Consider the following 13,894-nt stretch of genomic DNA (forward strand, 5'->3'; position numbering starts at 1 on the left):
TCCTCGGTGCCTAATGGAGACTAAATAATATGCATGTTTTATTTACATATTGGACAATGCAGTGCTCTGTTCAGTGAATGATGTTCTTCTGCCACTTGGTGGTGCCTGCCAGTTGCAGAATCCGTTTCTTGGTGGCACTGTACCACCAAATGCTTAGTAAGGGACTCAGCGGCACAGAATTCCCAATGAAAGGCTTTGCTTCCAAGGGCTTGGCTTAATAGTGTAAAGAACCCCCGTGGAGGGGGCTGTGTTAACCACTCAGGCAGCAATTGACTCCGCGGACGTTTTAAGTTACTGTGGGCAAAGAGTATGAAGAATACACATTCTTACAACACTAGCCAAAATTTTAGCAGAGAACGCAATAGCAAATTTCCTCGCGAAGAGGTTCTGTAAAATTCTGTATAGTCAAGCCCTGCATTCCTAGCTCTGGTTTCTGATCCTAATCGACGCAAAAGCACAGTGTCTGAAGGACTTTGTCTTTAGTTTAAATGGAGCTTGTTTTCACATGCCTAATTAGTTTCTGATCTCCGGTCGAGCCTTGGTATGGAAAATCCCAGGTTCTCACTCTGTACTGTGGGGTTGGTGCGGCTGAGTCTGCACTAAGCTTGAAGGTCTGTTGCAGTCTCCGATGAAAAGCAGCTCCGTTTCTTTGTTTTTGCGATATCTTTGGCAGCTCCATCTTCTGGGCATTCCTTTACCTTCAACAACTCACTTGCTTCATCTAAAAGCCGATTTTTCTGATGCCTCCAACGTCTGGTCAAATTGATCTGTGTTAATGGAGTCTTCGCTGGTGAGAGATGCCATTGAGTGGAAAGCTGAGATCTGTGGCCGCTTATTTGCCTGGGGCAAGAGACACCAAGATTCAGATAGCTTTAAGGGTGGGCAGAGGAGGGGAAAGCTCGTCTTGGGAGGGGGCCCGATCTGTGAGATAAAGGAAAAGGTTCCACACTGAGGAAGAAAGAGAGGTGGCTTTGAGGCTCAGAGGTGCTGTGGGATCACATCTCTCTAAGACGAAGTTAAAAGGCATCCGGGTGGGAGGAGGTTGGAGGTCACAGTACTTAAAGGGATTGCTCTGGCATGGTTTGTTTCCTGGTGGTGTCTACAGAGGGTAGAGAGTAACCCTTTTCAAAGCTTGTTAGAGCCTCTTTTAAGTGATTTAGGTAAGGTACGCTAATTGCCTGTTAGATGCCTTAAGACAATGCTCTCCGTCAAGATGCTGGAAGGGGATACAAGGAAATTTAAGAAAGGAGGAAGGTCGTGCGAGCTCTTGAAAGAAGGGGAGAAGGAGGGAGTGGGAAAGAAGAAAGAGGAGAGAGAGAGAAACCAGGGAATATACATGCATGGTGCGGATGGAAAAAAAAGAAATCCTGAATAACTGAACGATCTCACACACACACACACACACACAGAGAGAGAGAGAGAGAGAGAGAGAGAGAGAGAGAGAGAGAGAGAGAGAGAGAGAGCTGCTGCAAGGAACCCTGTGACTGCAGTAGAGACTAGAGTCGCGGGAGACAGACACTCCTCTCCATCAACGTCCCAGATAGCTCTGGGCCCTACAAGCTAACATGCCATTAAGCTATAGAGTGTTTCTAACTGCCTGGAGTGCAACAGAAGGAAAGCGGTAGCCTTCTGCTGTTTCCCGAGTTCTGGGGCGAAAGAGAACCGAGAGGAGCAAGCTAGTGACTGGAGCCCAGTTAGACACCCTTGCCTCGCCCAGGTCGCTGGTGATCCGGCAGCCGCGGAGTAAAGTGCCCCTTACTGCCCATGCAGCTTAAGCGGATCCTCTCCTCCAAGGCGCCACTTGGCTGTGGAATCGCCCTGTAACTCATCCTCAGCATAGATGCAGGGAAACCTCTTGCTGCTCCTCATGGCCACCTGTCCCAACCAAAACTGACCTTCCAAGCACATTTGGCTGCGCCTTTTAGACAGCCACACAAATAGGTTCCAGGCTTTACCAGAGCGCGCGGGGAAGAGGGACTCAAACCTCAGCTGCCCTAGCGGTTCTGAACTGCAGAGAGCCTGGAAAGGGAAAGGGAGGGGCAAGGAGACCAGGGAGAGCCAGGCAGACTGACTCGCTGCACCCGCCTGGAGAGCACCGTCGGGTTTGCAGCTCCTCAGGGAGCCGCTGCTGCTGCTGCTTTAAGCCTTACAGAGCTTTCCAGCTATCACAGGGCCACCTCTCACCCGCTTTTCTCGGCCACCTCCTAGAGAAGCATCCTTATGCTTCTTACGCTACCACGACATGCCTAGCCTGGATCCCTTCTCTGGCCCACCGGCGCCAGCGGGACACCCTCTGCTCCCTGCCCACTTCCCCCTCGCTGCCCTGCGGCTGCTGATTCTCCACCTCCTCCGCCCCCACCATCTCCAGCTGGAAGACAAGGCCACCCAGCCGCAGCGGGTGCTGGCAGCCTGGGTCACGCACGGAAGAGAGGTGCAAGCTCGGACCCCACGCAGGGTAGGGGGCGTCCTGGAGCAGAGCAGCGAGGCAAGTGGAATGAAAGAGCGTGGGAGTAGCCGCCCTGAAGCTTGAGCTTCTCCCAGGAGCCACCCCCCCGCCTCCGCCCCAGCCCGGCTAGGGCAAGAGCCTAGAGAGCTAGCCCATCTGTGGCATTGGTGGCCGCCTCCTCCTTGCACCTCCTCGCCGACCCCTCCCTCCCGGGACCTGCATCCCGCTCCGCCAATCAGAGTCCGACTGCCGCTTCCCACGTGACCCCGGGCGGGCTAAGGACCTGCTGCTTCCCAAACGCCAGAGGGATGCGGGCGGCAGAGCGCGAGAGGCGGCGGCTGGGTTGCGGGGCGCTGTGACTGTCCCTCCACCCAGTCTAGTCGCGCGCCTCTCTCCTGCCCGCTGGCTGCCTCCTCTCTGCCTCCTGGTTTCTGTCTCCTGTTCCTCCTTTGCCCCAACCCTGTTCCTTATGGCAGCAGCTCCCCGCATCTGGGGCGAAGCTTCTCAGCGGACTATCCTCTCGCTCCCGGGGCTGAACCGGGTTACTGGATGTTGCTGAAACTCCTGAGATCATGCGCTCCTTTGGCCGCAGCCCCAGAGCCGGCTGTCCCTGCCGCCGCCTCCTCCTCTGCTGCCCTGGTCCGCGGGATGCTCAGTAGCCCGCTGCGTGGCCACCGCGATCCCGTGTTCTTCAGAAGCCGTTGGTTGCTGCAGAGTTGCGCGAAGTAGTCATGGTGCCGTGGGAGTCCCCGCGGCAGTGCAGCAGCTGGACACTTTGCGAGGGTTTCTGCTGGCTGCTGCTGCTGCCGGTGACGCTGCTTATCATAGCCCGCCCGGTGAAACTCGCTGCTTTCCCTACCTCCTTAAGTGACTGCCAAACGCCCACCGGCTGGAACTGCTCCGGTAAGTCCAGACCCTCAGCCCTCCACCCCTTCACCCTTCAGAAGTGCGGAACCTGTACAGACTTGCCAGCCCACCCTTGTGCGTCTGCCCAGCCCCTCGCCTTCTACTGCCTGGAAGCCAGGACTTCCCACCTCCATCCTGAGAAACATTGGGAACTGCTTCAGTCAGGGCTGGGCGTGCTGGGATAGGAACAAAGTGGAGGTGTGGGGGAACCTTGGATGTCTGCCCTCAAATTGGAGCTGAGAGGATTTAGAGAAATACTAGGGAGGGAGTTTTCTGGATTCTCGAATCTAGGGAAACACCTAACAGAGACTATTTCCTGTCGTTTCAAAAATAAAAGTCTAGCCTAGCTGTGCGAGAAATAACTTTATGAGAAAGAACAATCGAGAAAGCAATAGATCAGCTGATGACTGCAGGGGGAACCGTTAATTCCTGCATGGAAAAAAAAAATGCTTCTGAATGCAGGGCTTTCCTGCTTAGCACTGGGCACTGGGTCACAGATATTTCTGAAGGAGGCAAGTTTCCAAGAACTGACTCTCTCTCTCTCTCTCTCTCTCTTTCTCTCTCTCTCTCTCTCTCTCTCTCCTCTGCCTCACTGTTCCCTCCCTTCCCTCTCTCCCTCTCCCTCTTTCCTCCTCTAGCTTTAGCCCCCCCCCCCTTCTATAGCTCTTTAACTCTCTCTTGCTCTCTCTGGTGCGCCCTCTCTCTCTCCCTCCCTCTCTTCTGTCACCCTCCCTCCTTTCTCTCTTTCTTTGGCTGCAAACGCCATTGATTTTGAAAGAGGTTGATTTTGTAGCCAAAGGATGTCCACCCAGGCTTTCTCAGCTCCTATGTGGAGCACAGAAGTTGAGAAAAGAAGCGATCACAGATTCTCCCCCAGCCAGGATGGGATGCCCCGAGCCTGGATGCTTCTGAAAACATAGTGCCAGTATCACAGTGGGTTCCAACCCCTTCACTTCTGCACTGGGCTTCCTGGAGTGACAGGCAGTCCTTTTGCTCATTCAGTCCCTGTAAAAATACTCAAGCCTCACAGGCTGCATCCTACTGAAGCACTAATTGAAAAGGGCCCAAAGATTGAAGCTATTGCAATCTTCCTGGCTTGTTCTACGTTTCCTTTGGGAGAGCCTCTAGCCTACCTTGAAGAACTGCGGTATGATAGCTTTGGCATTTTAAACTTCATAAACATGCCTGGGCATTCGTCCTCACGGTTTGATGCCTTCTCGTTTTAGCAAGTGTGTTTATAGCCTTTTATTTTCTGTAAATAAAATCCTGGTACAATAGAATGAGGTGAAGTTTTGTAGAAATATAGGTGAAAGGAAGGGTCTGTGACTGTCGAGAGGGTGTGATTATTAAGTGTAACTTATAGCTGGAGGCATGCACAGTTCTAAGGAATGGCTACGATAAACCCCAAGAGGCAATTAATATATGCCAATCCAGTTTGGGCTTTCTTAAGACAAGTTGAAATTTACAGTTCCATGATATCTGGGTCAGTAGATTGACTGTTCTGCTTTGGGTAATTTCTAAATGTGGCATTTTATGAAACTCAACATGGATCTAGCTTATTCTTGGCGCCTGTATTCCTGTAGGCTATTTTTTTTTTTTTTTAGAGAATAAGTTCCACCTGGGAACAAAACATCCTTAAATTTGATTGTAGCTAATGTTGAATAGGACCAGTTTGCTTCATTAATTAATTAACTTGAGTGTGACATTGGCAATGAAGAAATGCATTCTGAGCTATATATCTCAAAGGTGGGTGCACTAACTAAAGAGAATGACCTGCACTTCTAGCAAGGTTGTTGAGAACTTGGCAGCCCCTTCCCACCCCTGTTAACTGAGAGGTGATCAATCTTCCTTTGAGCCTGAAAGACCTTCATAGAAAACGCCAAACCTGTTTATCTTTATTATTGAGGTTTTGCTTCCTCTTTGTCTGGAAAAAAATGTCAACTGAGAGTCATTTTAGACCTTATAGCAAAGAATAATTAAAGATAAAGAAATACTAGAAATAGCATCCACACGCCATCACCAGAGTTTCTATAAAATGTTGAGTTTGGGCCACTGATAATAGTCTGTTTAGTGAGGGGGGATGAGGAAGCTGAGAAGCAAGTATCAAACTTCCATTCAAAGTCAGCATTAATCCAAGCTAAAATTCAAAAGATGATCTCGAAAAGGAATGTACTAGGAAACTGGTATAGAAGTATAAAATATTATTGATCCCTTCTCTAGATTTTGTGATTGTTAGTAGAAAGCAACCTTGTGGAACATCGGTGGCTGCTGAAGTTAAATTTTAAGAAAATTCTGTTAGTGCCACAAAATAGCATTCTCTTAAAAGAATTCATAGCATCTTCAAATGACTGGAGCATTCTCTTTGAACTTGAGGTTATGACGACAGAGAAAATGATCTCTTCCTCTGCGACACCAACACCTGTAAATTTGACGGGGAATGTTTAAGGATTGGAGACACTGTGACTTGCGTCTGTCAGTTCAAGGTAAGACACCTGCTATCTGCACCCTCAATCCCTTACAAAGACTGCAAGGCAGAGAGTCGCTTCTGCAACCCATCACTTGGCGTTTTATAACTATGCAGAGTCAAAGGGAGGCTGGCGTCACACAAAGGTACTGCCAAGGGAGCAAGCTGGTGTCAAGAAGACATGCCTTTTAGAGACTGGTGTGTGCCATAGTTAGAAATGCCACTGGAGCAGGCAGCTTTGGGTTCTACTTTATAGATGTGGAACGCACGCTTTTATAGGTCAGTTGATTGAGGATACTTGTCAAAGGTCAGTGGATATAAAGTGTGAGTTTGTGCTTTTGTTCTTCTTCTCCTGAGGTATCATCTCTCTCTCTCTCTCTCTCTCTCTCTCTCTCTCTCTCTCTCTCTCTCTCTCTCTCAACTCTATCGTTCTTTGTTTTAGTGGTCTTTCATTTCATTATCCTGTCAATATGAGACAATTTTAAGTTGACTTCTATTAAGGTCACTCCAAAACTGCTGTGCCAATTTGGAAATGATGAACCTTGTTAATATAGGTTAAGGGTTTTCAGAATAGCACATTAGATGACACCGGAGTCTCCTAGGAACCCAAATGAGCACTTAGAGCCTCAAAGTGAGTCCTAAGCAGAAGAAAGGTGCACTTTGCCATGCGTCATGGAAGTTTGCAACAGTTGGAGAGATAAGCATATTTTTTACAAAGGGAAGTATCATCAAAACTAGTTTCCAAAATTGAATTTAATTGATACTACCATTGTTGTTATTAAGTTATTGAATTGCATTTAAAAGCACACACTAATATCCAATATATACTGAGTCAGTATATATTATATATATTATACTATACTATATTACTATATGGTATATGATATACTATACATATTATATCTAATATATACTACACTCGAGATTAAGAATGCTTCCAAAATTCTATGAAAAAAAGAAAGTTACAGAACAAATAAAAAACATAAGACATATCTACCTACGTGATTTAACATACAACACTGAGAAATGGTTTAATATTAAATATTGGGAATTTGTCTTGGTGAAGATAAGACAATTCACATTTAAATATGACTCAAGTTACTTTTAGGTAAGATTAAAGTTCCTTGGGTATTATTTTCTCCTTTATGAGAAACAGAGTGAGCCAATTGGTAGTTTACAATTCTTGAAGATATTGCCCTCGCATCATAAATGTGTCTGTGACGATCACACGCACGTGGCATCAACTTTCAAAGTCTCTACCACAGCCAGTGGCAAATCACGTTCTCCTGATGAGCTCCGTGAGGGTGGTGGAGCGTGATAAGTTTAGGAATTATAAACCAAGTGGGAAAAAGCAAGTCAGATAAATGACTAAAGGCCCATGGAATTTTACAGATTTTTGAAAATTGTGTGATCCCCGTTACTTTCTCTTACTTTTGTAACCTAGGGTGGATGCAGAAAGTAGGTTTGTCAGTATCATAGAATGGTTCATGAAGACCATTCCTTAAATGGGAGCTTGTCTTTCTGATACTTCACCTAGAATAAGCGAAACTGGTAGACTTCTAACTGGACAAATGCAGGAGATTGAAATATGTCATTTTCTTCCTAAAGGAACCGTGTTTGATTTTGAGCTGTCCCGGGGGGGGAGGGGGGGTTGTCAACCAAGTGATTTATGCTTTTCATACATCGGTCAGCCAATATATATTAACTTAAGTAATTATGGAGTAGCTTTCAAATAATAAATGAAAATATATGCTCCAAGTTTGTATTTTTTAATTTACTACTGGATTATATTGCTATTAATGTGTGTTTTACAATAGTCAGTCTTTCAAGAGAAAAAAAAGATCTCTCTAGTAGTAAATTTATACTTTATGCATTATCAGAAATATTGAACATCTAAACCATAGTGATGTCTAGATAAAATTGTACAAATCACATGAAAATGAGAAACTACCCTGAGCTGGGAGGTTTTTTGTTTCCTCTCAGTCTTTAGGGATTGTTGTTGTTGTTTTGTGGACTTGTTTGTTTTTCTTTTATGTCTTCCCACTTTCATCTGGAGAAAAAAATGAGATCTGAAAATCTCTTCAAGATAGTATCCTAAACTTTTGTTTCTTGTGCAGTTTCATACATAAGCATGAGTTATTCTATTTAAAATGGGATGTGCCATTAGTCTTTCTGGATGTGAGATAAATTTCAATCATAAATATGCATGCTGTGCATAACTTATAATGTTTTGCAGTATGTGTTCTTACTCAACACTAGAATGAACATATATGACCCTGATTTCCCTTAGATGCCTTAACAGACATTAATTCCCACCCTTCAAAACTCACTTGATGATTACAACTAAATTCGGTAATTTTGGTTAACTGGCTCACTTTTCATTTTTGTCTTTCCTCTATCATTCCTTTCTTCCCTTCTCCCTTCTTTCTTCTACAGTGCTGGTGATTTAACTTGTGAGAGGGAAGTGCTCTACCAATGACATACATTCCTTTACATCATTTATGAGATATGGAAAGTTATTTTTGTTAGTATAAATATTTTACCATTAAGTCATTTTCCTAGAGTATGAAACCAACTGATATATTTATAAAGCACCCCAATTCTAATTTTTCAATATTATTACGCATGCAAAGAAGAATTCCAATAACACAACAGTGCCAGTTTATTATAGACGATAATTAAGAACCAAAGCAATATAAGTTGAACATCTACAATCCATAAAACCAAAATTCTAAAATACTCTCAAATCCATCATCATATTTAAAATGTTTTGAATTTTTAAAAGCATTTTAGATTTGTTTTTTTTTTAAATATGGATGCTCAAAGGGCAAAGTCGACGCTGACATCTGACAAATGGCGAAATTTCAAATGTTATCCTCCTAAACATTTTGGATAAGGGGTATTAAATCTCTACCAGTAATTCTTAGATAATGAAATAAAAAAATTAAAATGCCGTGCAATCCTGTGCATCTTACCTTCCTATCACAGTACCAAAAGATACACTAGTCAACCTGGTAAATCACTTGTGAAGAAAAGACGAGTGGATGGATGGAAGGAAGGAAGATCAAAAGACAGATGAAAGGTAGGAGGGGAGGAAGAGAGAAAGACACAGTTGTTCTTAGTTCTGGCCACAGAGTGATCAATGACAATTTTATGAGTTTAAATTATGAGGTGGCTTTATATTTTCTCAAGAATATTCCAATTTGGGTGTTAAATATTTGCTCTTAATAAACCAGGTCTTATATCTAAAATGTCCAATTACTGGGGTTGCTTTAAGTTTTGCCCAGAAGTTAGAGACTGAACAATGAAAGTTTATCTTATTCATAGATCTGTAGTTTTGATGAGGTTATTAGAAGCAGCTTCTCTGCACTCTCTGTTATCACTGATAAGGAGTGGTCATTCAAGGCATGCTCAGTTCAGGGCTCTAATTCATGCCTGACCACCAATTGCAGAGCATGGCTGATCTCTGCCCCTGACTCTCTGCATGGGCTACTTTGGGCTTTGACATAGCATGGTGGGTAAGTTTCAAGGGCAAGCATCCAGAGATAGAGGAGGAACAAAGTAAAACCCATGTTCTTCAGTGACTTGACATGGAGAATGACAGCCACACCCACCACAGTCAAAGACCTACCCATTTTAAAAACCATAAACAGTATACATGCAGGGAGATGTAGTCCCAGAGAAGTAAAAGTTACTGGTGGAATGGTCAAACTACAACACATATGGATTTTTAAACATTTTCTCCTCCAAAAGAGTACTATATTATCTTAAGCTATTCTTCCTCAGTCTTTGACAACTGGGAATATAACAGAATTCACTTAACATCTGTTGAGAACCATCTCCATGCCAGACGCTGTGGAAGGTGCTGGCAATAGACGCAACTTAAGTCACATTTAGCTTCTAGAGGCTGAAATCTCAGCCTGAAAATCCATATTAACCAAACAAGCATCAAATCACGTGAAAACTTGTATGGTCTTTTTATTCCCTGGTAGCAAAGATGAATTCCATAGATCTCAGAGATTCAAGCTGTTGGCTCCATTAATGTAGTGTGTGGCTGTCTTAAGCAATATGAAAACTAGGGAACAAAGTCATCCTACTGAAAACATGTATTTGGAAAATAAATTTGAGATTTTTAAAGACATAAAGAAAAACAGAATCACTTATACCTCTTAGAAGTTTATGTAACACATACATTTATAGATTTAACTATAATCTGAGTTTTATTTTTCTTTTTTTCTTCACCAAACAACCATGCAGACTTTTAGTAAGTTACTAGACATCAAGTTTCCCTTATTCAGACCGTGATCAATGCCATGACTACCTTCATCAACCATTTTTCATGAATCTGGTGTATTTCAGTGCAGAAGTTAGCCTATTCTCACCTAGAGCTGTGGAGTGTATACCTTTGTTTTCTAATTCTACAAACAGTATTTCACCATGAGAGATAGTTGATGACTCTGCTAAGCAAAAAGTGTGACATGAATGCCAAATAATTTCCATGTAATAGGTGTTACTTATAACGAATTCTATGTTTTTAAAGCATAAATTTCTTAGTTCTCCACATGTCCCCATTCACCAGTTCAGATGAAGAAACTAAACTATGGGTGTACAAGGTTTTAGCCGTGGAGTAACATAACCAATCCCTATGGAAAGATGGAGAGAAAGAGAAGACAAGCCAGGACTAGGCATCCACACTTGAGTTCTGGTGCCTGAGAGCATCCGTTTCCTTTCGTGCAAGTCATGGTACCAAGGGCCAAAAGCATCATGGTGATAATCTACAGTTAAGCTCTTCGCAGCTCCCCACAAATCCCCCTCTTGGCTTCTGCATGGAACTTGGCAGCTCGGCTTTAAACACTGCTCACATTTGGCTTAGTGCATCCCACAGAAGTGACATACGAGCTCTCTACCAGTTTATTCTCTATTTTAAGATGCGTATCAGCATTGTGTCATCGCCCGTGACAAAGATAATAAGAGCTTCCCATCCTCCACTCAGTCCAGTGGCCTGGTGGTTGACTCACCTTCTGAAGCACATGAGAAGACAGAAAAAGAAAAAAAAAGTCAGAGTTAGATAGAAGAAATTGTGAATTCAAATAAGCTGCACACCCAACATTGCTAATGAAAAGATGACCAGGGGCAAGAATGCCAGACCCAAGCCTAAGAAATTTATAAACCAGCCATCCACATAAATTTTGACTCTTGTGTGTTTGAGGAAGAGGAAGCTAGCCTCTTGTCCCTATTGTTGCCATCTCTTTCCTTGACCTTCTTCCCTTTTCCAAGTTCTCAGGCAGCACGGTAGCTTTAGAGACCTGCCAAAGTCCACCTATATTCTGCTGTCCCAGGTCCTGAACATTGCGCATTTACCCAGTACTTGGCCATATTTGTCTTCTGGCCATAAATTTGAAATTAGCACCAGCCTTAACTTTTCTTTTACTGTTTAAGAGTTATTATCGGAAAATTGAAATCTCACTGTAATTTGGCTATTGGCTTTGCCTTGAGTAACACTGGAGATACACTTATAGTAGTCAGAAATCAAATGTAATTTAATCTATCTATCTGTCTGTCCATGCATGTGCATGCATGTGTGTGTGTGTGTGTGTGTGTGTGTATGTGTACATGTACAGAAAGCTTATGAAGACGTACAGTCCACAGGTTTCACAAATCAGAAGTGAACTCCTTATTGAGTTGAATAGTAATGACAGATTACCAAAAATCATAATCAAATCAATTTCATATGTAGCTATGTAAACATACTCAACTTATGAACCAACAGTATAACTGTGGAATGGAATTACTCAATGCATATAAAGCATCCAGAATGCCTAGTTATTAACTATGGAAATAAATTTAAAGATTTCTAAAATATCTAGGAAATCGTGCCATTAGCAATCATGACTATCATAAATACCTTAAGATTTGGATTTGCTCTTTGGAAAAATACCAATTAATATTTAATTTAATATTTAATTTATTCAGTGGTGTATCAAAGGCATAGCATGTGCCTTTCATTCAAAAAACACTGATTTACATCACAGGTAATTTGTCTGTGTGGAAGACTGGGAAATGCTCAGAAACTAATGTGTTTATTGTGCAAGAATACAGACCTGAGTTCAATCCACACTTTTGATGTAGGAATCTGGGTGTGGCAGTGCCCAACCATGGCCACATCATGGGGAGAAGGATCCCGGGATCAGCTTAGCTGAGTCTGGGGGTTCAAATTCAGGGGGAGACCCTTACTCACAAATGAAACGGAAGATGTGAGAAAGATATTTGGTGTCAACCTCTTGCTCCCCACACAGGCATGCGCATATACATGAACTCACAGGCATATACACAAAATGAGTGCATAAATAAATAAACTTGTCAGGATGATAAAACTTTTGCTATGTAAAGGTAAGAAAGGATTAAATAGATTATTGTGAATAAAAGGATACAAGTGCTGTATGAAATTATGGAATCAAATATGCCTCAAGTTGTTGTCAAATTAATTCTCATCTCAAACCTGTTTTTTTCTTTTCCTTTGGCATAAGTCCTTGCGTTCAAATTTACATGTGATCAACTTTTAAGCATATAGACATGCATATTAAAATTTCCTTGAAACCTGGATAGGTTGTTGATTTATTTTTGTGGGTACAGTTATAGCACATCCAAAGTTCAAACATTTTAATGAAAAGTAGACAACAGAGAAGCAGTTCCACGTGGATCTGCACGCATGGTATTCCTTCCCAAGTTTCTGGTATAGGCAAGCTTTGATGAATAATCATCTTGATCATTTCATTTGTTATAATTAAACAATGAAGTGCATCGGTAGTAGCAATCAGCAGATAATCACATTCTGGTGTAATTAGCAGGTATAGGACACAGCCAAGTATCTCTAATGTCTTAGAGTATGATTATAATATGACGGTTGTACCCGGTAGGTTGCCTAATTTCCATTGTAGAAATATGTAGTTTTTATAATGAGCTTATTTTTTTAAAAAAAAAAATGAACATTTCTCTTTCTGAAACAAACGCGAAGATTTATCATTTGGGATTTTCAACAAATTGGATATGCAGTTCACTACTTGTGAAAGTTTTCCTTCTATATTCCGAAGTCTTGCTTCAATCCTTCATCTTTATCAATATTCCATGCTTTAATGATAAGCAGTCATTAACAGATCAATATCTTATCTGAACATTTCTTAATGTATCAATATTAAAATTAAATAGAAAAAAATAACCAAGGAGTAACTAAGGATTTTTTTTTTGTTATTTTAGTTTTGAAATTTCAGCCAAATAGTTCTGCTCCCAATACAGATAGCAATCAGCTTTGATTTTAATAGCCTCACCTGGCTGAGCTGTTTGCTTTCACCATAGCAAGTCAGCAAGGATACCTATCAGGAAAAATTAAATAATCGGGGCGTGCCTGTTGTTACATCTTTTGTGGGCTAATGGCTCAGTCACTTTCTTGGAATCACCTAATCAGTTTGAATACTTTGCGGTGCCTCTGCCTAAATCAAATGACAAATTGGACAACATGACATGACCCTTTGTGTATCTCTCGGTGATGCCCTTACAAAAAAGCAAACCCTTGTAGGACGCGACAGGGATCACCGACAACCAAAAGGAGTGGTTTGTTTTGGAAGTGGTTATATGTATCGGGGCTGTCTGAGGGATGCAGAATCCAATAACGACCATAGTGTTTTCTTTTATCTTTGTTCCTCAGTGCAACAGTGACTATGTGCCTGTGTGTGGCTCCAATGGAGAGAGCTACCAGAATGAGTGCTACCTGAGACAGGCTGCCTGCAAGCAGCAGAGCGAGATACTGGTGGTCTCAGAAGGATCCTGTGCCACAGGTATGCGCCAAGTGTCCCTGAAAACCACATGGATTGCGAGTCCAGTCCCTTCTTGTTTCCTCTTTGCTCCTAACACCAACCTCACTAGATACTGACTGTGGCTTCCGTTTGTTCTTCTGTTTTCTTAAAGCCTTGCTTTCTTTTTTTAAAAAAAAAATTAAATACATCTGTATAAAAATAAGAAATGTAGGCCGGGCAATGGTGGCGCACGCCTTTAATCCCAGCACTCGGGAGGCAGAGGCAGGC

At 42.6% G+C, this 13,894-nt stretch overlaps 1 protein-coding gene across 3 annotated transcripts in view; it reads left to right on the forward strand.

Moving 5' to 3' along the window:
* The first annotated feature begins 1,476 nt into the window (after nt 1-1,476).
* Nucleotides 1,477-13,894, forward strand: part of Tmeff2 (transmembrane protein with EGF like and two follistatin like domains 2) — a 275,486-nt gene continuing 263,068 nt past the window's right edge. For 2 of the 3 annotated variants that reach the window (XM_013353485.2, XM_013353484.2), the window contains exons 1-3: nt 1,477-3,349; nt 5,726-5,835; nt 13,519-13,648. In XM_013353485.2, the coding sequence (XP_013208939.1) occupies nt 3,178-3,349; nt 5,726-5,835; nt 13,519-13,648 (412 nt within the window). In that variant the 5' untranslated portion in view covers nt 1,477-3,177. The remainder of the gene's footprint in view (nt 3,350-5,725; nt 5,836-13,518; nt 13,649-13,894) is intronic. The other variant, XM_005366363.2, reaches the window with a different exon arrangement.

The sequence above is a fragment of the Microtus ochrogaster genome, unplaced genomic scaffold (assembly GCF_000317375.1).
Source record: "Microtus ochrogaster isolate Prairie Vole_2 unplaced genomic scaffold, MicOch1.0 UNK8, whole genome shotgun sequence".
In the NCBI taxonomy this organism is placed as follows: domain Eukaryota; kingdom Metazoa; phylum Chordata; class Mammalia; order Rodentia; family Cricetidae; genus Microtus; species Microtus ochrogaster.